At 41.3% G+C, this 24,925-nt stretch overlaps 1 protein-coding gene across 2 annotated transcripts in view; it reads right to left on the reverse strand.

Annotated features, from left to right (window-relative positions):
• Nucleotides 1-24,925, reverse strand: part of zgc:113516 (uncharacterized protein LOC541449 homolog) — a 91,045-nt gene that overhangs the window by 44,592 nt on the left and 21,528 nt on the right. For both annotated transcript variants that reach the window (XM_052597043.1, XM_052597042.1), the window contains exons 2-3: nucleotides 15,586-15,848; nucleotides 15,157-15,291 (exon numbers count right to left, since the gene is read on the reverse strand). In XM_052597043.1, the coding sequence (XP_052453003.1) occupies nucleotides 15,157-15,291; nucleotides 15,586-15,848 (398 nt within the window). The remainder of the gene's footprint in view (nucleotides 1-15,156; nucleotides 15,292-15,585; nucleotides 15,849-24,925) is intronic.

Below are 24,925 nucleotides of genomic sequence, written 5' to 3' on the forward strand. Positions count from 1 at the left end.
GAAATTTGAGGTGATTAAAACCCTCTTGGGAAGGCAGAAGTCTGCCGGGGAAACACGGGCTCTAAGGCTATACCGTGGACTATACACATACGAGTACCGCTTAGGTCTCAATATGGAGCCCAGCCTTCCATGGTTCTCACGGATTCATCATGAAGGCCTGGCGCCGGACGTTCCGCCGCGTCCAGCTGCCTAGGGTGATGGAGGAACTCAACAGGGTCTACAGTTCGGACACTCTGGAGCAGTTTTAGCAAGCCGACACTAACCGGGGCCTCTCAGTGCCACTACCCGTTTGAGGTGAGAACACAGGAGGATACCGGCTCTACACGAAGGCTATAGAACCTAGCGAACGTGTTAGGGGTCGCCCAGCCCGCAGCTCTACAAATATCTGTCAGCGAGGCGCCCCGAGCCAGCGCCCAGGAGGATGCAACACTTCTAGTTGAGTGAGCTCGAAGCCTGAACGGGCAGGGCACATCCTGAGCCTGATAAGCCAGGGTTATGGCATCCACAATCCAGTGGGCCATCCTCTGCTTAGAGACGGCATTCCCCTTCTGCCGGCCTCCGTAACAGACAAAGAGCTGGTCTGAGGTCCTGAAGCTTTGCGTCCGGTCCACGTAGCACCTTAATGCTCGAACAGGACAAAGCAAAGCCAGGGCTGGGTCTGCCTCCTCCAGGGGCAGCGCTTGCAGGTTCACCACTTGGTCTTTGAAGGGTGTAGTGGGAACCTTGGGCACGTAGCCAGGCCGGGGCCTCAGGATTACCTGGGAGTCAGCCGGCCCGAACTCTAGGCACGAATCGTTGACCGAAAATGCATGCAGGTCCCCTACCCTCTTGATGGAGGCCAGTGCAAGCAGGAGCACAGTTTTCAATGAAAGAAACTTTAGCTCAACTGAATGCAAAGGCTCGAATGGGCCCTGCTGTAGTGATTTAAGCACTAGAGACAGGTCCCAAGAGGGTATACAGGGGGGCCGGGATGGATTTAACCTCCTGGCCCCTCTAAGGAACCTGATGATGAGGTCATGCTTACCCAAAGACTTCCCATTCACAGGGTCATGGTACGCAGCAATAGCGGCAACCTGGACTTTGAGGGTGGAGGGAGACAGCCTTCGCTCCAACCCTTGCTGCAAAAAGGATAGCACGGCCGCAATCGGGCATCTTCGGGGGTCTTCTCGGCGAAAAGAACACCACTCAACGAACAGGTTCCACTTCAAGGCATAGGCGTGTCTCGTAGACGGTGCTCTTGCCGAAGTGATGGTGTTAACTACCTCTTGGGGTAGGTCACCTAGAACCTCCGCGTCCCGTCCAGGGACCAAACATGGAGTTTCCAAAGGTCTGGACGTGGGTGCCAAATGGTGCCCCGTCTCTGAGTCAGTAAATCCCTCCTCAGAGGAACCAGCCAAGGAGGGGCTGTCGAGAGGAGCACTAGTTCGGGGAACCAGGTCCGAGTAGGCCCATATGGCGCTACTAGTAAGACTTGCTCCTCGTTCTCCTGGACTTTGCACAACGTCTGTGCAAGAAGGCTCACTGGGGGAAACGCATACTTGCGTAGGTCCCGCGGCCAGCTGTGTGCCAGTGCGTCCGTGCCGAGAGTTCCCTCGGTCAGGGAGTAGAAAGCCTGGCAGTGAGAGGTCTCTGGAGCAGCAAACAGGTCTACCTGAGCGGCTCTGAACCGCCTCCAAATCAGCTGGACCGTCAGGGGATGGAGTCGCCATTCTCCCGGGAGCATTGCTCAAGACAGCTCGTCGGCTGTACGACTGAGCAGGCCTGGAATGTGAACAGCACGAAGTGACCTCAGAACCTTCTGACTCCAAAGGAGGAGGTGGCGGGCGAGTTGCAAGATGCGACGAGAGCGCAGACCACCTTGGTGGTTGATGTACGCAACAGTCGCAGTGTTGTCCAATCGGACCAGCACAGGCTTGCCTCGTAAGAGACCTTTGAGACGGTTCAAGGCAAGGTGCGTTGCTAACAACTCTAGGCAATTGATGTGCCACTGCAGCTGCGGGCCCGTCCAAACCCCTGAGACTGCATGCCCGTTGTACGTGGCCCCCCCGGCGGTAGTGGAGGCATGCGTGTAAACCACAGCATGCCTGGAGATCTGCTCTAGGGGCACCCCTGCCCATAGGAATGCCAGATCTGACCACGGAGTGAGGGTTTGGCGACAGGCCGGTGTAACTTGGACCCGGTGAGTGCCGCGCTTCCACGCCCACCTCGGGATTCGGCCATAAAGTCAGTGCCGGAGCGGTCTCATATGTGATAGGCCGAGCGGTGTAAGTGCCGCTGTGGCCACCATATGCCCCAGGAGCCTCCGAAAGAGTTTCAGTGGGACCGCCGTCCTGCTCTTGGACGTATTCAAGCAGGCTAGCACCGACCGCGCACGTTCCTCTGTGAGGCGTGCTGTCTGTTCGACCGAATCCAACTCCATACCGAGAAAAGAGATCCTCTGCAATGGTGAGAGTTTGCTCTTTTCCCAGCTGACCTGAAGGCCCAACAGGCTCAGGTGCCGGAGCACCACATCCCTGTGCTCGCACAACTGATCTCGAGACTGTGCTAGTATCAGCCAATTGAGAATGCGAACACTCTGCTCTCTGAGAGGAACGAGAGCTGCCTCCGTGACTTCCGTGAAGACACAGGGAGACTGGGACAGCCGGAAGGGCAGGACCTTGTACTGATATGCTAGTCCTTCGAACGCAAGCCGCAGAAAAGGTCTGTGGCGCGGAAGTATGGACACATGAAAGTACACGTCCTTCAGGTCGATCGCTGCAAACCAATCTTGGGGACGGACGCACCTGAAAATGCGTTTCTGTGTCAACATTTTGAACTGTAGCCGATAGAGGGCCCGATTCAAAACTCGCAGATCCAAGACCGGTCGTAACCCACCGCTTTTCTTGGGTACAATGAGGTACGGGCTGTAAAGCCCCTTCCTCATATCGGCTGGAGGGACCGGCTCTATCGCGGCCTTCGCCAGTAGGACTGCGATCTCTTTCCGCAAGACAGGGGCATCGGACGCTTCCACTGTAGTGAAGCGGACACCGCAGAGCTTGGGGGGAAGCCGGGCGATCTGAATCGCATAGCCGAGGCTGATGGTTCGCAGAAGCCAGCGAGACGGGCTGGGTAGCGCTGACCAGGCGCCTAAGAACCGTACAAGCGGGACCAGCAGAACCACAGCCGTACCCGCAGTGGGGCAGCGAGGTGGAACACAGGGGCCCAACTCGGGCGGCTTGTGAGCAGGCCGGAGTGTGGTGCGAGTGTGGGGTGCAGGGCTCACCTGGTTCCACGGGTTGGCAGAGGGTGCGTGAGTAGGGCCTTTGTTGACGCTCTCGAACCGCCCGCAGCTGCCATCTGGCGAAGGAGGAGGATGAGTGAGGTCCGGTGCTTGGCCGTCCGCAACTCTCCATGCCCTCCTGGGACCCAGAGATGGAGGAAACTACTCTCCTGTCGAGATTTCCAAATTCTCCGCCTGGCCCTCCTCCAGGGGAGGGAGAGGTGCCTACACCATCCCCCAGAAAGCAGCTACCTCTCTCTGGGTCACCCGTCCCAGGGCCTCTTGCTCTTCTGCTTACCGTCAGGTTTGACGGGGGCCAGGACGGGAGGGGCAGCCTGCCTGTGCCCAGCTCAACGGCACCACTTGGAGGCTGCTGCAGATGCGACGCGTGAGCAGGGGCGGATGCAGGGGGCTGCCCTCGGCGACGAGCAGGCTGGGGCACTGCAGCCGGCAGGTGGGTGGAGATAGCAGCAGCTGCCCGCCGGGGCAGGATGTGTCGGATCGCCTCAGTCTGCTTCTGGGCAGCCGAGAATTGCTGGGCCAAAATCTCGACTGCGTCGCCGAAGAGGCCGGTCTGGGACACAGGGGCATTGAGAAACCGGACCTTGTCGGTGTCCCTCATGTCTGTCAGACCCAGCCACAGATGGCGCTCCTGGACCACTAATGTGGACATCGCACGACCCAGCGAACTCGCGGTGACCTTCGTCGCTCGAAGCGCAAGGTCAGTGGCGGTTCGGAGCTCTTCCAGAAGCGCTGGATCGTGACCACCCTCGTGCAGGTCTTTCAGTGCCTTAGCCTTGTGCACCTGCAGTAACGCCATAGCGTGTAAGGCGGAAGCAGCTTCCCCGCAAGCCACATAGGCACTGCCGGTCAGACCAGACGAGTGCCTACAGGCCCGGGAAGGGAGCACCGGGTCTCCACGCCAGGAGGCGGCGGACTTAGGACACAATTGCATCGCTACCGCTCGCTCCACCGACGGGATTCCTGAATACCCCTTCGCTGCACCGCCCTCGAGGGTGGTGATGGAGGAGGAGCCCACCGGCTGGTTTCTGGCAGTAAAAGGTGCCATCCACGACTTGGTGAGCTCGTCATGCACTTCCGGAAAGAAAGGCACTGGGGTGGGGCGCTGAGAACCAGCGCGCACCACCCCGAGAAACCAATCATCCAGCCGTGAGGGCTCGGGACGCGGTGGGGGATTCCACTCGAGCCCTACCCTCTCGGCGGCCCGGGAAAGCATAGCTGCCACTTCGGGATCCGAATCAGGCTTTGTCACCATCCCAGAGGACGGTAGCGCAACCGAACCGTGATCCGACAGCTCTCCCTCCGATGCTGAGATCGACATCTGGTCGGGGGGAGTCCCACTGGATACCGCTGGTACGCTCCTTGAAGAGGGCCCAGCGCGTTCCGTGGGTTGCTCCACTGGATCGGAGGTGCTAGAGGAGTGATGGTCCCCAGAGGGTTGGTTCCCTGCGGGGTTTGCCACCACTGTGATCCTCAAACCACTCGCTCTACTGCCGGAAGTGGTTCTCGTCTGTCGGCCGCCAGAACGAGCCCCAGATCGCGGCCGCGGCAACGGGACTCCGCCCCCCTGAAGGTAGCGGAGCCTGGTTTGCAGCTCCGAGATGGTCATATTCCCGCAGTGAGAACATGACTCATCCACGAAAGCCACCTCAGCGTGCTCGACGCCCAGACACGTGAGGCAGCGATCGTAACCATCACCCGGTGCCAGGTAACGACCGCACCCAGAAACGCACGGGTGAAACGGCATCCTTATAAGGACGATCCGTCGTCTTTACAAAGACGCACCCGTGAAGCTCTTTTAGAGAGAATTTGCTCTTTTAGGAAATGCTCTTTCAGTGCTGAGGCGCACAGGGGGGATGGCCGCTTGCAACACGACAGGGGTAGTGCAACCTGAAGTGTGCAAATCCACTCGACACAGGAACGACCGCCGCTGAAGCGCCGTCTCGCCAACACACGAAGCTTCCGAGAGCGTGCTGAACCCGTAGTTCACAGCAGACACAGTTGAGCAGAGCGATACTAACGCTCGGCTCCGAAGCGAAAAGCTGGTATGCATTGCACCTGCTGCCCTCTTATACTCACGCAGTGATCAGCGGCAGCTGGATGCAATAATTGCATGCCAATGTGCATTGGCTCGTTTAGTTTACACTCGAAGTAGATTGGTCTATCGAAGCGATATCCCATATTCGTCGGTCATCCGACGTGGCGTCGAGAGTGACCGACTGAAAGGGAACCATGGTTTTTTGGTTTTATTTGTAGTAAAACCATGGCTAATTTTCGTAAGGGCTGCACAATTTAGCTAAATCTTTGAAACCCTAAAAATGGATGGATTAATAAAACGTCCTCACGATTAAACTCAAGTTCTCTCATTATAATAATAAAAAAATAAAAAAAATGCACACAATGTAAAAAAAAAAAAAAAAAGCGTCATTAATTAATAACTTAAGTGATTTTAAAGGGAGCCTTCTATACTTGCTTTTAGTGCTGGACGATAACATATGGCCTAAAAAAATCGTATATCGTATTATGTATTATGTATGTCGTGTATCTTTAGAAATAAATAATGTACAAACGGAGTCTTTAAACGCCTCAGGTGTAAAGTTATTCGCTGTCAAAGTGACGCCAAAATGAATGGGAGTCAATGGGAATGCTAACGCAAGTGAAGTTCCGCTACAAGATGGCGTGACACACCGGGTTCAACTTCTGCTCAACTACCTTTCCGCCTGATTCAAACTCGCTTGATCCCGCTGTCGCTTCCAGTTCGACGCTACTCCGCATTGGATTGTGGGAAATAGTGAATAAAATCAGAATAAATTGTGGGTAAAAAGTAGTGGACAAATGTAGGGAATGAAGTAGTTCACTCGGAACTCAGCATTTCTTCCTCACTACATAATGAATAGGCAGCTACAGGAAGTAATTAACTTATTAGCAAAATGGCTGACACCCCATATAGTCCACTATATAGTGGATAGGGAGCGGTTTCGGACACAGCACATATTTCCATCTCGTTATGCCGCTGGTTTAGGTTTTTATTCCTTTAGAACTTTTTTGTAAATAGAGCAGTCCGATCCGCGCTTACTGATACCACAAACACCGCTCCGCCTTCACTCCGTGGCTAAAGTATTTCAGTATTTTTGAAATGTTATGTTCATAACGTAGTCTATAAAAGGAAAAAATAAATAAAATAACACAAGAGTTTCTGTTTCTGTCCTAAGTGGCTTAGACTATTGTGTGTAAACTTTTTTTTCCATACCACATGCCAAACTAATAACATTGTAAGCATTAAATCTATAATTGCTGCTTTCTGCTGTGCAAATTTAGTTTGTGATGAAAATAACAGTACATTTTCATCAGTTATTTTATCTAAACAGATTGATGTATTTCTTACATATTTCAAAATCATTAAAGGGACCGTAAGTAGGAATTACTCCCATCTAGTGGTGAAATTGTATTTTGCATTCAAACTAATTTTGCTCTCCAGCGCCTTGCTTTTTCAAATGCCCGTTGCATCTACGGTAGGCGATATGTACAAAAAAGGTTTGACAGGATGTCTTCTAATAGCACTTCGTCGAGTTTTCCTTCAGGTGAACAGGTGTGTTATTTCAAACAAACTGCAACATGACAACTAACGAACGAATGTTACAGTATGAATTACTGACTGTGGAAAACATGAAATATTGTAATTAGTAGTTATGTCTTCTTTATTCGTTATATTTTCTGAATTATGTGCATTGTTAGATATCATCATCAGATGATTCAACAATAGGGAGAGGAAGAGGTAGAGGTAGAGATAGAGGGAGAGGACAGAGAGGCAGTGGATCAGTGGGATCTGATCAGTGGGACCCGACATTAACTCTTGTTTTCTTGTTTTAAAAGGAACAGACAAACTCCGCTCAACTATTGCAGTCATTATAACCTTCTGATCAAGCCATAGCTAAATATGTTTACCGTGAATTCTTGCTGAATATGCAGTTATATTACGGGGTGTTGGCTCGTGTACTCGTGATGGCTCTTAGAGCAAGTGAAAACCATGATGCTCAGAATATTAATATCTGCGCCTCGCTCCTGTCAGAATCACTCCGCTCCACTCATACTCTGCTTGGTAGCATGTCTCTGTGTCTCTGTGTGGGAAGGTTGAGCCCACTCTGATCTATGGGAGCCCTGAGTGGAGCGTTGGTAGATGTTAAAAAGAAAACCAATTTTCATAAAAAAAAAACAATGTAAATTACACATTCGAGTTACTCAATAAAATCAATTTATCACCCAGCCCTACTTGCTTTAATATAGTTTAAGTAAAAATGTTTAATTGCACCCGCATTTAAATGGAGGTGTGTAAAATGTCAGAGTGCAAGATGGAGTGCGATGTGCAGCATTTATTCTTATTTGTTCTATTTTCATTACAAATCTTGTTTGGTTTTGTTTTGGATAATTGCATGTCAAAAATTTACGTTGTAATGCATATACAAAATGTGAATTAATATTTATATTCAAATGTTTGTGCAAAAATTATTAATGCACATTAATGACAGGGAGTCATTCTGTGCTTTGTGCAAACTTAATGCATGTGCTTGAGCGTGGGATATATTAAAACTTGACTATGTAAATTTATTATAAACCTCTGATTAGTTGAATAATGACAAATGAACGACTAGAACTAGAAAAATCTTACGTGGGTGCAGATGAAGAGTGGGTGCAGAGTGTATAACCAATACGATGAGTCTTATCTAAACCTGTTCAGCAAGTTTGAAACCCTCATAAGACTGTCCATATGAAAGAGCAAGAGATTCACACCTTTATCTCGACCCCCACAAGCCATACATAACTACCCCCAAAATCCACAGCCCCCTCCAACTGAACTGAATTCGGTCTGTTTTTTGGCTGAGAGGAACGGTGTGTTTGCATGTTATTGAAACATGCCTGCACTCACAGCAGCCGTTCTCTTTTTATTCATTATTTTCTCGCAGCCCATAGTATTATTTCCCAAGACCATAATAATAAAAAATTATCAATTAATAATTAATCAAAATTTATGAAAATCATTATTTGTGAACGTAGCGTTTGCTAAAGGCCAAACGTGCTAACTGACCAAACATTGAGCAAGGCAGGAAAATATTCAGTCTACCTGAAGGAAGATGTATTTCATTCATTCATTTCATTTCTTTCATTGAAAAGTATGCATTTTATTTATTCACACCCTATATGGTTGAAATAATATTTTAGTTCAAAACTTTAAAGGGGGGGTGAAATGCTCGTTTTCACTCAATATCCTGTTAATCTTGAGTACCTATAGAGTAGTACTGCATCCTTCATAACTCCAAAAAGTCTTTATTTTTATTATATTTATAAGAGAAAGATAGTCTGTACCGATTTTTCCCGGAAAAAAACGAGCGCCTAGAGGCATTTAGTGTGGGCGGAGCTAAAGAATCACGAGTGCCAGTAGGCTTTTGAGTTGAGAGCGGCTGGAAGCTGTGACACAGATCCAGAGGCTGAAATTTATCAAGAGCAGCATCAGCAAAGGCGGTATGCTATGTGGTATGTACTGAAACTGTATGTGGAAAGTGCAGTTTGATGCCAACATCGCATGTTGTTTACTTGATGTGCTTACGCGCTGATAGCTATGTTAACAACACAGAGATATTTGAAGCAGTTTTACTCACCGCATGTGGTTCCAACACACAATCGTGACCCTTTTTCGTTGGGACTGCATTATCCTTAAGAAATAAACGATGTGCAAATCCGTCGTCAAACTGGGCCTTGTTTGTAAAACAAGCATCTTCGAAATGCAGGGGAACAAACACAAACACTTGCACAACTCCGTTGATGCTCTGTAAAAATAAACTCCATCCACTCGTCCCTTAATGCTGTTTCTCTTTTGGTAATCTGTGCAGGGTTGTCTTGCCCTGGCAACCAAAAACACACTTCTTTTGTGACTTTTCGCGACGCTCTCGCTCTGATCAGCCTGTGCTCAGCCTCTCAGTGTTCTGCGAGAGTGTCCGGCAGAAGAGCGCGCACTTAGGACCCATATAAGGAAATTCCGCTCCATCTAACGTCACACAGAGCCATACTCGAAAAAAACTTTCCGAAACTTGTGACAAACCGGAAGAGGTTTTTTTGGAACAAAAATACTCCTTCAAACGTACAACTTAATTTTTAAAACTTTGTCCATGTTTAGCATGGGAATCCAACTCTTTAACAGTGTAAAAAACTCAGTATGCATGAAATAGCATTTCACCCCCCCTTTAAGTTCCGTTGTTTAAAAAAAATTATTAGCTAACGTTTCATAGACCTTCAGTTGTTATGCTCTTACATCCAATAACATTTGTAATTTTACAATATTTTCACCTCCTAAATCACTAACCTTTAAAGTCACAAATTTACTCAGGCCAAATGCATTTTTTTTAAATTAAATTATTTTTTTTATTTCTTGAATAATTGTAGCATACATAAATAGGTGAAGCAAAACAAATATTTGGATCGCCCCTTATGAGTTTATCATTAAAAGGGTAAAATGTCACAGTTCATGTTAAATGGCCTAAATTAACTTTTGTTAGCAATATAATAAGAACTAACAATATATATATGTATGTATGTATGTATGTATATATATATATATTTTTTTTTTTTTTTTTTTTTTTTTTTTTTTTTTAAATGAACAATTACTGTATAAAATGGGGCAGCAACCTTTATATCAAACATTTTTAAATGGTCCACAGCTGAGCATGGCGGGAGGCTGATCTGCACCAAAGAGCTTGAAGTGAATGTGATGAACGAAGTTATTTTCAGATGCAATGCAAAAAAAAAAAAAACTGGAAAGCCTAGATTAAGCCCAGACTCTGTTCCTAATGCTGGGTAAACACCAAAATATTTTTAACATCTTAAAAGATTTTCAAAATGTGATAGAGTGCAAACATGAGGATAAAAAATCCTATATTTAACCGTTTTGCTCCTATAGTGTGTGGTGTGCCACGATGTGACAAAGACAGCACACCACACAAAAACAAGATTTTCAACCAGAGTCTCGACTGTGAACACAGGAAATCTCGCAAAATCTCACAAGACTTCAGAATAAGCGTCGCAGACGATATGCAGGAAGCCATTGCAATGATAGTGTTTGGAATGATTTTTTACATGAACCGTTGTATAAACATTCGTGCTGTTGGCACAAATCAACAAGCTGATCCTCCATCTCTGCTGTCCACTTCAATTTTGTTTCGTTTCATGTGATAATCTCCGGAGCGTGCGCGCGTTTGTCCTCGGGGTTCCCCCCACACATCAGGATTTCTGATCGTAAATATTAAACATGTTTTTTAGGCTAACTTGTATGCCAGATATCCAGGAATTATTAGCCGTATTTCCACTGTCTGGCCACGTGCGAGCGAAGGCTATGATCAGCCCAAATTAGTGATTTGAGTGCTTACCAATAGTGTGTGGCTGCACGCGCACGCGCCAAACACGTCTTTTCATGATCCCGGAGTAGATTGAAAGGCTAGTTTGAAAGACAGAGGGGAGTACAGCCTTTAATCCTCCGACCGAAAGTTTCTATAATCAAACGGCGCAACCTAATATTTATCTTTATTTCTCAAAGAATAACAGGCGAGCTGATCCGCATCAACTCCATTGCGATCAGCCACTTTAAACCACTTCAATTAGGTCCAAAAGAGTTCCCATTTAGAAAAATCTTGATAAATTCTCATATGTTCACGTCTCATTGCTTTACAGGGAATTATCATTTCTATAAATTTGTTCACTTAATTATGTGCTCTCGAGAGTTTCAGCACTCTCTCCACTGCCATCACAATAGGAATAGGCATACATCAAAATGAAAAAAAAAGAAAAAACATTTAGGCCTTTATTTAGCTATAACACGAGCCTATGATAATGTGACATTTATATACAACAGTACAATAATGTTACTGAATAACTTTTATAGATAGGCTACATTGTTTTTGCTCCGTCCAAACAGAACAAACAGCTGAACCGCTGCGTCTCTGAGCAACACGCGTTTTGATCCTCAATATATCTTCATTTTTGACAATCAGAATCAGATGAGTAAATGATTCAAGTAGGCTACCAAGAGTCGTTTGCTAGGTCAAAAGAATGAGGATTTCTCATTTGAATAAAGGATTCAACTCTTTCATTGAAGATAGAAGGCGTTTCTCAATGTCAAGGATACTTCCTTGGTAGGACTGATCCTTCCAAGTCACTTCCTTCAGAGGCTAGGTGAGAGTCCTCTTTAGCATACGGAGAACACGTAAATGGAACAGGCTAGCAAGTGCACGTAATTGTGTCATTACGTCAGTGAAAAGGTCAGTTTGAATAACGCTGTGAATGGTATCATTAAATTACTTTGGACAACTTAACTAGTTATTTAAAGAGTTATAAAAGAAATGCCGTTGACGCAACCAATTGTTAAATGACAGGTCTGGTTCAGTTAACCATTTGTATTTGTATAATTTACAATATCAATACGGTAGTAATTTGTATTGGCATTTAAACATCAAACTTTACTTATATTTACTACAGTTATAACAAATGTTTGGTAACGTAAATAAAAACCATTAACGCTGCGACCACGTTAACGTTCGACATTTTAGAATTTTTGAACTAACGTTAGATAGCAAAGCTGCGCGCATAGGATTGTGGGTGATTTGAGAGCGCGAAGGATACACATATGCATCCTTTCCTGTGTATGGGATATTCTTCAAACGAAGGACTCAGTCCTTGGTTGAAATTCAGAGGATCCTCAGCATTGGAACAGTCCTTCGACGGATGTTGATGACGTAGCATCCTCGAAATACTGGCTTCCAGAGATCCTTCCTTGACATTGAGAAACACCAAGAGACTGAACTACTGGCGGTGTTAGTTTCATATAAAAAGTAGGCGTTTCCTTTTTTCAATAATTTCATATTTCAACATTAATTTTTTTTTACATTAAAAACATTAATTTCTTAACATAATATATGCAATTATAATTTGCTGTGTAAATCCACATGCTATGTCTAAACAGCCTGTGTCAATCCAAAAATTTATTTTATTGATACAGACTTCCTTTTATTTGGTCATAATAGCCATTCACCATGTCTTTGCATGCTGATTAAATTTGTTGACTAAATTTAATAATCTGACATAAGAGGACAGATAGCTATGACAATGAATTCAAAAATACAGTTTTCTCTTTCTCCTGTTTTTGATCTTCTCTCAACCGAGCGATCACATCCTGCATTATTTTGTATTATAATGAAGACGTAATATTAGCCCACGGCTATACTTTGACTAAAGACATGTTGCATATTACCTGTTCTAGGAACCTCAAAGCATATTTACATTTGTGTGTAATTTGTGCTACTCGATCATGATATTTGTAGGGTAAGTAGGGCCCAAACATAGAGTCAAGCCCCCAGCCCCCTAAATGTGCATACAGGCCTTAAATAACAAATAGTCCTTATTAAAAATATATATTATTCCTAAGAATTTAAGTTATCTAAGTCAATTTAAGTCAATACGTGTTTACATTTAGGCTATTTCAATGGATTTTATTCAGTCAGTGAAGCCAAATAAATGGGTGACAAATAGCATGCATATACAGACTATTCATTTTACAGGCTCAAAAACTCTTATTTTGAAAAACGATGACAAATCAGAATTAGCACCACCCACAGGACCCAAACAGAATATCAAGTGGTTTTTCTGATTTCCGTGCAAGAACATGAAAACGACAAAAAGTCATAATTTTGTTTTTTCGTTTTTCTGAAAAAATTGGACAGCATTGGATAGAGAAATTAATTTACAAGCTTCCTTACAAAAGGGTGCATAGTCATTATTATCATCATCATCATTATCATCATTATTATAATCATTATTTACAGATTGCATTTCTGGTCTCAAATTGTAGCTTTTTACTCCTTACAATTTATAAATGTATGAATTTCTGTCATGACAGTTATTTTCTATAAACTGAATGTTGTAGCAAAGGTAATAAAGAGAATTTATTAATGAACACATATGATTATGGTGGGTTTAATTTCCGTGATTTCTCTTTTTTGAACCACACTTTCAAAATTAATTCGATTAGACAGTTTTTGTGTAATCCAAACTCAGTATGGAGTCTCCAATGGCTACTTTTCCAAATCAGGTGGTCTCCCTTTCCTATTGATTCGTATTCATAATATTGCTAGAATCCTTTACAATTTAACCAATTTCATAAACAGGCATTACTTGCATGGTCATTAATTTTTAAGTACCCCTCAGCGGTACTTAATTTGAAAAAAAAAAAAATTGGCTGTTTCCTAGTTATTTAACTCAGAAGGTCTTATTTTAAGTCACAAAGAATTCTACAGCCAAGCATGGTGACCCATAGTCAGAATTTGTGCTCTGCCTTTAACCCATCCAAAGTGCACACACAGCAGTGAACACACACACACACACTGTGAACACACACCCAGAGCAGTGGGCATCATTTATGCTGCGCTGCCCGGTGAGCAGTTTGGGGTTTGGTGACTTGCTCAAGGACATCTCAGTTGTGATATTGCCGGCCCGAGACTTAAACCCACAAACCCTAGGGTTAGAAGTCAAACTCTCTAACCACTAGGCCACGACTTTGCCCAGTATCCTTTATCAGGTAACTATAAGATTAGATCGCTTTTTCAAAAGGAGCTCGTAACAACTCCATGTGTGATGTTACACAGCTAAAGTGTTTTTGAAAAGGTTTAAATCAGACACAGATACAAGCTGATGTTTTTATGGTGACCTTAATGAAACTGATATACAGTGACCTCCTCAATTATTGGCTCCCCTGTTTAAGATGTGGTCATGGACTTCTAAAAATTCTCCTTTTTTTAAAAAAATAACACAGTTCCTAGATACCCTGACCAACTTTAGCAACTACAGAAAAATATCAACTAATAAAAAAATCAATAACATTTTTCAGCAGAATTGTTAGGGTTGCCGATAATTGTGGGACACATGATTTCAAGTTTTTTTTTTTTTTTTTTCTAAATGTGTGATTTTTTTTTTTTTTTTTTTTACCACCAAAGTAATTTACTTAAAAGTTTGGATTTTTCTCTTTTTTTTGCATTTGGGTTCTATGCTGTTAAAAAAAAAGGATATTTTTTAGAAGTCCACGACCACATCTTAAACGGGGTTCCAATAATTGTGGAGGGCACTGTATAGTTTGAGACTGTCCTCACACACAGCTATTTTGGATTGAATTCTCTAATGATATCCATCGCAGTGTGCTACAGGGTTTCTCTTTGCTTTTTAAGGATGTACTGATTGGCTTCTTTAATATTTAAAAAGACAAAATTAATGTATATGTCATTATTAACCTATTATGACTTCTTGCTAAATTTCATATTCACCACAGTAAATTCACTATATATATATATATATATATATATATATATATATATATATATATACCAAACTATTTAATCTTCCAATAATCTTAAGAATGTTAAAAAAATGTTTAATCTTTTTAATTTATTTTGTTAAAGCTTTCATTTAGTATTATTTATATTTATGTTTACATACGCCTGTGAATGGTGCTTTGCATGTAATGCCACTTCTTTGTATGCAATATTTACATTCTCTGTACTTTTATCTTTGGAACCTTGGCATTAATAAAATATAAAAAAAGAAATAATCAATTATCTTTCCAACTCAGACTGCACTGACTGAAACAGGTAGAGTAGAGTAGAGTAGAGTAGAGGTGAAGTACTTTTGAGCGTGCGCGACTGAACGGAAAAACTCCCCGAGACGACTCGTTCTTCCCGAGTCACATTAAAGATTAGTTTAAAATGACCGAATCGTTCAAATTTCGGGGGGGTGGGGCAAAACATGTAGACATCCCACTGTGATTCATAACACTGATGTTCACTTACTTTTGCTGTTCAGGAGCATCAGAACTCTGGACCAGATTAAGGAACTGGGACAATCTAGACCACAAAACGGGTGAACTGTTTCCAGTTTCTCCAGACTTTATTGAATGGATTTTCCCCATTTCTGTTGCAATCAATCTGTAGTCAATGAAAATGCAATTTCAATACGCATATTGAGAAAATGAAATACTACTATTAATAATAAAAATAAATTAATAAATAAAAATGTTTAGACAAATCTACCTTTACTTAGCCATGTTGCGGCATGAAAGCATTTATCACACAATCATTAATATGAGAATTTGATTAAGAAATACACTCCTAGTGATCCAAAGTGTCAATGGGTTAATAATACTCCACAAGAAGCACTGTGAGTGCATGTGCCTTTTGTATGCATATGTGTGTTTGTGTGTGTGCGGTAATAGCTCAGACCTGTAAACAGATGGCTGTCTAAGCAGTGTGTCATCCAGCACAACTCCTTTGACAAACTCATAGCAGATACCATTGGTAAAACTGCAGTACAGTTCCGGGCCGCAGCCATGTTTGTGTAACACCTGGAACATCTCCATTTCCTTATCTCGGTCCATAAAAAGCTCAGTCATCTGTCCATAAACCCTCACCAGTAAAACAGGGTCTTGCATCAGAGAGCCAACATAGCATCCCATTAATTGGTTAGTGATGCCCTCAGTGAAAGCCTAGGATAATTCAAATAATAATAATTATTATTATTGCTGCAATTAAGAGGCCAAGCACAACAGAGGTAAAATAAACAGCTAAGGAACTTTAAATACTCAGTAAGGGACAGTAGGTGGCGTTGTCAAGTCAAGTCACCTTTATTTATATAGCGCTTTAAGCAAAATACAATGCATCAAAGCAACTGAACAACATTCATTAGGAAAACAGTGTCAATAATGCAAAATGATAGTTAAAAGCAGTTCATCATTGAATTCAGTGATGTCATTTCTGTTCAGTTAAATAGTCTCTGTGCATTTATTTACAATCAAGTCAACGGTATCGCTGTAGATGAAGTGACCCCAACTAAGCAAGCCAGAGGTGACAGCGGCAAGGAACCAAAACTCCATCAGTGACAGAATGGAGAAAAAACCTTGGGAGAAACCAAGTGTGTCAATAATGCAAACAGTTAAGGCAGTTCATCATTGAATTCAGTGATGTCATCATCTCAGGTCAGTTTACAAACCTGATTCCAAAAAAGTTGGCACACTGTACAAATTGTGAGTAAAAAAGGAATGGAATAATTTCATCTGTGTGCTCCCCCAAATGGCTCTGTGTTGTGTTTGGGTGATGGTTGAATGAGGAGGACACAAAGATCGTTGTCGTCACAGCGGTGAAGCTTATTTATTGGGCTCTTTATCTGCATCAGCCACTTTTCACAAAGAAAATAGAACTGTTAGTTACTAACATCAAAACTAAAAATGCATATAAAATCATAAAACAAGACAATATAGTTTTAGCTGCCGTTATATATGTATATATGTTAGTTAACATCTTTAACAGCAATATATATCTTCAAATAACATGGATGGCCAATATAATTAAAGAAATATAATATAAAACCAACCTTACCTTTTCATAAGGAAAATAGAACTGAATTAAACAACAGCTCCACCCATGTGAAGAAAGGCTAACTCACACAATGAAATACTCATAAAACACAGCTCCCCCTTAAGGCTGGGAGAAACATATTACATCTTGCCTACATACATACATATATTTATATATATATAAAATATCAAATGTTGAAAGTGAGACATTTTTAAAATGTCACGCCAAATATTGGCTCATTTTGGATTTCATGAGAACTACACATTCCAAAAAAGTTGGGACAGGTAGCAATAAGAGGCTGGAAAAGTTAAATGTACAACCCCAAATCAGAAAAATTTGGGAGAGTATGGAAAACGAAAATAAAAAAAAGAAAGTATTGTAAATATAAATCATGTTTTGTCTGGTCAACTTCATGTCATTTGTAAATATGCATCCTTTCCTGTCATTCAGACCTGCAACACATTTAAAAAAAAAAGTTGGGACAGGAGCAATTTAGGGCTAGTAATGAGGTAAAATGGTAAAATAATGATGTGATTTGAAACAGGTTATGTCAACAGGTGATTGTAATTATGATTTGGTACAAAAGCAGCATCCAAGAAAGGTCTAATCCTTTAGGACCATAGATGGGCCGAGGATCGCCAGTTTGCCAACAAATACGTGAGAAAATTATTGAAATGTTTAAAAACAATGTTCCTCAAATAAAGATAGGAAGAGATTTGGGTATTAAAGGATTCAAGGAATCTGGAGGAATTTCAGTGTGTAAAGGAAAAGGGCGCAAGCCTAAGCTGAACAACCGTGATCTCCGATCCCTCAGGCGGCACTGCATCAAGAATCGTCATTCATCTAGAAGCGATATCACCACATGGGCTCAGGACTACTTTGGCAAACCTTTGTCAAGTACCACAATACATAGTTACATCCACAAATGCCAAGTAAAACTGTACTGTGCCAAAAGGAAGCCCTATGTTAACAGTGTCCAGAAGCGCCGTCGACTTCTCTGGGCTCGGAGGCATCTGGGATGGACCATCACACAGTGGAAACGTGTACTGTGGTCAGATGAATCAGTATTTCAGGTATTTTTTGGGAGGAATGGACGCCGTGTGATCCGGACCAAAGAAGAGAAGGATCATCCAGACTGTTACCAGCAACAAGTCCAAAAGCCAGGGTCTGTCATGTTATGGGGTTGTGTCAGTGCCCTTGGCAAAGGTAACTTGCACTTCTGTGAAGGCACCATTAATGCTGAAAAGTACATAGAGATTTTGGAGCATAATATGCTGCCTTCAAGAAAGACATCTTTTCCATGGACGTCCATGCATATTTCAACAAGACAATGCAAAACTACATTCTGCACACATTACAAAGTCCTGGCTGCGGAGGAAGAGGGTACGGGTACTTGACTGGCCTGCCTGCAGTCCCGACCTGTCTCCAATAGAGAATGTGTGGCACATTTTGAAGCGCAAAATGCGACAACGAAGACCCCGTACTGTTGCCCACCTTAAGACTTGTTTGCAGGAAGAATGGGACAAAATTACACCTGAAACACTTCATCACTTGGTGTCTTCAGTCCCTAAACGTCTTTTAAGTGTTGTGAAAAGGAATGGCAACATTACAAAGTGGTAAATGCTTTACTGTCCCAACTTTTTTTTAAATGTGTTGTAGGTCTGAATGACAAGAAAGGATGCATATTTACAAATGACATAAAGTTGACCAGAGAAAACATGAAATATTTTGTGTTCATATTGTCTGAAATGAAATACAAGTCAAAGTAAATTTAGAAATCACTACTTTTTTTTATTTGCGTTTTCCATACTCTCCAAACTTTTTCTGATTTGGGGTTTGTACATATAAGGAACAGCGGGAGGACCAATTTTCAACTTATTATGTCAATTGGCAACATGATTGGGTATAAAAAGAGCCTCTCAGAGTGGCAGTGTCTCTCAGAAGTAAAGATGTGTTCCTGTAATGTCCTCAAGTGCAAGGATGGGGGTTCAATTCCCCGGGAACACATGATAGGTTAAAATTGATAGCCTGAATGCACTGTAAGTCGCTTTGGATAAAAGTGTCTGCTAAATAGATACATTTAATTGAATTTAATTGAATTTTAAGATGGGCAGAGGATCACCATGCCATCCACCACTGCCGGCTAAAACTCTATATGTCTAAAAAGAAGCCATGAACCAGAAGTGCAGGCATTTTCTCTGGGCCAGGGCTCATTTAAAATGGACTGTGACAAGGTGGAAAACTGTTCTGTGGTCAGACAAGTTCTGTTTTGGAAAACTGGAATGCCATGTCATCCGGACTAAAGAGGACAAAGATAACCCAAGTTGTTATCAGCGCTCAGTTCAGAAGCTTGCATCTCTGATGGTATGGGGTTGCATGAGTGTGTGTGGCATGGGCAGCTTACACATCTGGAAAGGCACCATCAATGCTGAAAGGTATATCCAAGTTCTAGAACAACATATGCTCCAATCTAGATGTTTTCTCTATCTGGGAAGACCTTGCATTTTCCAACATGACAATGCCAGACCACATATTGCATCAATTACAAGATCATGGCTGTGTAGCGTATCAGACCCGAACCAGACAAATTAAAGAGTCGATCAGGACTGTGGTTGAAACACGAGCTGAATTCCTCAGTCGTAAATCATTCCTAGTGCCAGAGTCAGAAGCAATATAACCAACCAACCAACTCTTTCACAGAACAGGTTTCAACATTAACACCACTAGAACAATTATTGACAATTTCAATTCGGAGAAGAGATTGTCAAATTTGGGACAAGTAATCAAGATACAACGGCGGCCAGCACATGTAAACCCATGAGAGTAATAAACAAGATTCTTGGATTGACTTCCCCCCACCTAGCAGAACCAGACTGAAATTCCTAAGGGGACCTCTTAACCTCTGGTCCCCACAGAACATCTTTTGTCAGAGAATGGCACAGAAACTGTCTTTTCTAGATATAGATGGTTCTATGTAACCCACACATTTGACTATCATATAATCACTTTTTTGTGTGTCTTTTAATAACTATGGGACAATATCTGATTGGTCAAGACAACATTTGAGGTGTGGCCAGCAGGCCAGTTTAAATACTCAGGACACCATCAAAGGTTGCTTTTTAGTTTTCTTTTAGCTTTGCTTCCTAGCTTTTGCTTTTAGCCTGCTTTTTGCCTTTTTAGAGTTAGCCTGCATGCCTGCTGCTACTTAGCCACGATGAGAAGAAAGACCACCTAGTCTCATTAAACTTTACTTCTGTTCTTTTACTTTAGTTTATTTTCTTTTCCATTTGAGAGTTTTGTGTTCTGAGTAAAGTTTTGCAATACCGTGTCTCCAAGTCGGATCTCGAGTGCCCGTTCAACTTCAACTAGCCCTCATAACTCCACGTCTTCAGCCAACGCACAACCACGGGCTTCCCAAGACGTCACTTCAGTGACTACTGCACTTCCAGCCAATCAACGACATCGGGAAACCCCCTTTCAATGACAACAAAGGGAACCCCTTTACACAGGCAATGCAAGTACCTCCAGACTGATCTATACTGGTGTATCTACTATAATTTTAACCTCATTGAGGAACTCAATGCGAGGGTTAATTAAGTGATTGATGGTTGTTCATGTCTATGCAATTTCATGTATTGCTGTAAACTTGGGATTCCACATTTCCATTCTCTTAAACTCATTCTTCTCTAACTTTCTATCTTCCTGCAACTTGTATGAATGTGTGAGTGCATGTGCTTATGTGTTAGATTCGTTTATATGTCTTAGATTTATCTAATAAAGCCTTATTCATATTTAAAAGAGAAGTATCTTGTGTTTTGTGCTTACAAGTTAATGTCTTAAGAAATTGTTGCATGTTTAGTAAAACGTAAGGCACTGTATAATTTTGTTCCCATTATTTGGGCCTTATTAGCCTAAAACATGAAACAAATAAATGAAACCTGCACGATTTAGCTAAATCTTTGAAGTCAGAATCACAGCGCTCCGCTCCGATTTTCCTTCAAACAAACCGATGTAAATTACAAATTCGAGTTAATTGATAAAATCGATTTATTACCCAGCCCTACTTGCTTTCATATAATTGAATAAAAAAAATATGTGCAAGATTTTAACTGCGTGTGTGATGCTGGATGTGCATTTATTCTTATTTGTTTTATCTTCATTACAAATCTTGTTTGGTTTTATTTTGGATAATTGCATGTAAAAAATCATTTACTTTGTAAGGCATATGCAAAATGTGAATTAATATTCATATTCAAGTGTTTGTGCAAAATGTAGTAATATGCATTATTGACAGGGCGGCGCCGTCTCATCATTTTAATTTTTAGTGATAATTAAAATTAAAATTGTGGTGTCTCACATACATGAAAAAATATATCTACAGAAAGCTTGAAATGTCTTTTAAATGAAAAGGAAAGCATTGTGTAATCTGTGAATGTTGCATTTCTCTTGTCAGAGGGAGCAGCACTGTGAATTTCATCTTGCAGCCAACAAGAAAACATTTGTTTATTAATAAATAATTAAAATGTCTCATCTTTCACAATTATTAGGCTACTTCTGCATGTGCTTTATGGCAAACTTAATGCATGTGCTTGAGGGCAGAATATATTAAGACTTGATTATGTAAATTTAATATAAACCTCTGATTAGTTGAATATAACAAATGAACGACTAGAACCTGCTCAGCAAGTTTGAAACTCTCTTAAGACACTGTCCATATGAAAGAGCAAGAGATTCACCCCTTTATCTCGACCACCATAAGCCATACATAACTACCCCCCAAAAACCCAACCCTCTCCAGCTTAACTGAATACGGTCTGTTTTTTGGCTGTGAGGAACGGTGCGTTTTTATGTTACTGGGCTGAAACATGCCTGCACTCACAGCAGCCTTACTTTTTGTGTTCATTATTTTCTCGCAGCCCATATTATTATTTTCACAAGACCATAATGGCAGTAACAAATTATCAATATATATTTAATCATTATTTTATGAAAATCATTGTTATTTGTGATCATGGGTGTTTGCGGAAGACTTTAAGACCAAGTGGAATCCTCCGTCAGCTGCTCCGCCTCCCAGCGCACGGGACTCTGCTTACAGACGAAGCTTCACCGTCTGCAGTTTTACTTTACTAAATCAGATTGAGGCGAATACAGCTTATTGATCGTGAGCCCAACATTTAGCAAGGCAGGAAAACATTATTAATGCACAATATATATATATATATATATATATATATATATATATTATATATACATAGCATATTATTAATTCACACATAAGGCATAATCCAAAAATGCAAAGTGTTAGTAATTTGAAAGAAATCAATAATAATAACAGAGTTAATAATAATTATTGCTAAATGCTTGACCGTTCTCATTTTCGCTCTGCATAAGTAACCTGAAGATTTTTTTTTTTTAACCAAGAGTGAACCGAACTGAAAATTAAATGAAAACATTTAGCATTTTTAAAAAAATATCGCCGTTAATCTATTCTCAAAGTTGGTTTGGGAGCTGGGTCTATACTAAGCAAGCTATGATGACTTTCACCTTGATATTTTATATAACCGACTGGCTGAGGCCAGCCTAAAAAGATGCTCAGGACAGTTGACGGGTCACTGCTGCGCATCGTCATGAAAGCTTATCTTTTTCACGTGTTTTTAAGCCTTACCGCTTGTCGATTTAAACATTAAACAAACATTAAACTAGAGAAAGGCGTCTCAAAACACTTGAAAATCGAATTTGCTTATTTTTGCTCTTGTGCCAACAAATACATGTGGTCATGTATTACATGTAAATACAAAATATGTCAAAATATCCACTTTTTTCAAATTATGCTAGAAAAAACTGTCAGTTATTTATTAAGTAAAAAGTACACAGTTGAGGAAAAAATTGGATGTGTATTATATTGGATGTGTTCGTCGTCTCTTAAAGGGGGGGTGAAATGCTCGTTTTCACTCAATATTCTGTTAATCTTGAGTACCTATAGAGTAGTACTGCATCCTTCATAACTCCAAAAAGTCTTTAGTTTTATTATATTCATAAGAGAAAGATAGTTTGTACCGATTTTTCCCGGAAAAACACGACCGACTGGAGGCGTGACGTGTGGGCGGAGCTAAAGAATCACGAGCGCGAGTAGGCTTTTGCGTTGAGAGCGTTTGAAAGCTGTGACATTATCGTGAGGACAAAACCATCATCCAAAACAAACCATGGCTAACAGTCAGATTCAGCTGTTTATTTATGATCCAGAATCAGATCCCGAGGCTAAAACTGAACGAGAGCAGCAGCAGCAATGACTCGCTCCGAGCGGGGCTCGAACCCGGGTCTCCGGCATTGGAGGCGGACGCACTAACAAGGAGGCAGAGATATTTTAAGCAGTTTTACTCACCGCCTGCGGTTCCAACACACGATCGTGACCCTTTTTCGTTGGGATTGCATCATCCTTAAGAAATAAACGATATGCAAATCCGTCGTCAAACTGGGCCTTGTTTGTAAAACAAGCATCTTCGAAATGCAGGGAACAAACACAAACACTTGCACAACTATGTTAATGCTCTGTAAAAATAAACTCCATCCACTGGTCCCTTAATGCTGTTTCTCTTTTGGTAATCTGTGCAGGGTTGTCTTGCCCTGGCAACCAAAAACACACTTCTTTTGTGACATTTGGCGGCGCTCTCGCTCTGATCAGTGAAGTCTGTTGTGCTCTCAGTGCTCTGCTATACGGGAGCGTGCGCTCTTCCGGCAGATGTGCCCTCAGGACCCATATAAGGAAATTCCGCTCCATCTAACGTCACACAGAGCCATACTCGAAAAAAACTTTCCGAAACTTGTGGCAAACCTAGCTACTGGCTGCTGTAATGTTAATCCAAGAAAATTAAAATGAAAATCACTCACTGCTCTTGACTGAATTACTTTGTAGTTTTAACAGTCAAACCAAAAATTATTCAGACACCAGATATCATATATATATATATATATATATATATATATATATATATATATATATATATGTATATATATATATATATATATATATATATATATATATATATATATGTATATATATATATATGTATATATATATATATATGTATATATATATATATATGTATATATATATATATATATGTATATATATATATATATATATATATATATATATATATATATATATATATATATATATATATATATGTATATATATATATATATATATATATATATATATATATATATATATATATATATCAGATATATATAGCAAAACTGTAATAATGTGAGAAATGTTGAAGGTGTCTGAATAAATGTAGGTTTGATTGTATATTTCCTTTTTACATTGAAGATTATCCAGTGCTATTTTACATTTAATTATTTAGTTTCTTTACCTTGAAACCTACGAACTTGAAAAAAACTAAATAAAATAAATAAAAATAAACGAACATACAAATTAAACAATTTCAAACAGGGCCCACTGGTACAACCTTCACCGGGGCCCCGCTGACCCCAGCTACGGCCCTGCTCACGCCTGTTTCACACATACAGCTATGGTCCTGCTCACGCCTGTTTCACACATACTCCGTCTGCAGTGCGTATGCAGTCCGTGTACGTTACGTATGTGGTGCAGCACGGACTCGATGTGCTTTCACACAGTATGCGTTTCATTTAATTCATTCAAAACTATGGTTGAAGAAAATAATCAAAATCAAGAAGAGGAAACATGGGCAACTGTTGTCTCGAGAAAAGAAGATAAATGGAGCTGAAATGGTGAAAGGAAGGACTAAACAACAACAGAAGGTACAAGATAAAGCAAAGGATTATTCAAATGGAAAAAAAGAGACAAGAGAAAAGTCAAAAAGATTAAATGATAAATAAGTTGAGAGGTAAAATGAGATACCAGAGAGAGTACTGCGTATGCTGACAATGAATGTGCAAAATCCGGAAACATTAACTGTTATGATGATAATTAAAGCTGTAGAGTACAAAACTGGAATTGGCAAATTATGTGGACTAAGGAAAAATACTGATTTTGAATGTGAACACATTTTGGAGAAAGAAACAGACTTTGAACATATATTGGAAGGAACTAATGGGCAAATGTGTGAAATAAGGAAGCTTTGTGCAACAGAATGGATGGTTTCTTTTCTAAATTTGCCAAATTTTATAAGTGATGAGGAAGTACTGCAAAAATTAACAAGCTGTTAAAACACCGATACTA

This window comes from Carassius gibelio, chromosome B25, assembly GCF_023724105.1.
Source record: "Carassius gibelio isolate Cgi1373 ecotype wild population from Czech Republic chromosome B25, carGib1.2-hapl.c, whole genome shotgun sequence".
NCBI classification, from domain to species: domain Eukaryota; kingdom Metazoa; phylum Chordata; class Actinopteri; order Cypriniformes; family Cyprinidae; genus Carassius; species Carassius gibelio.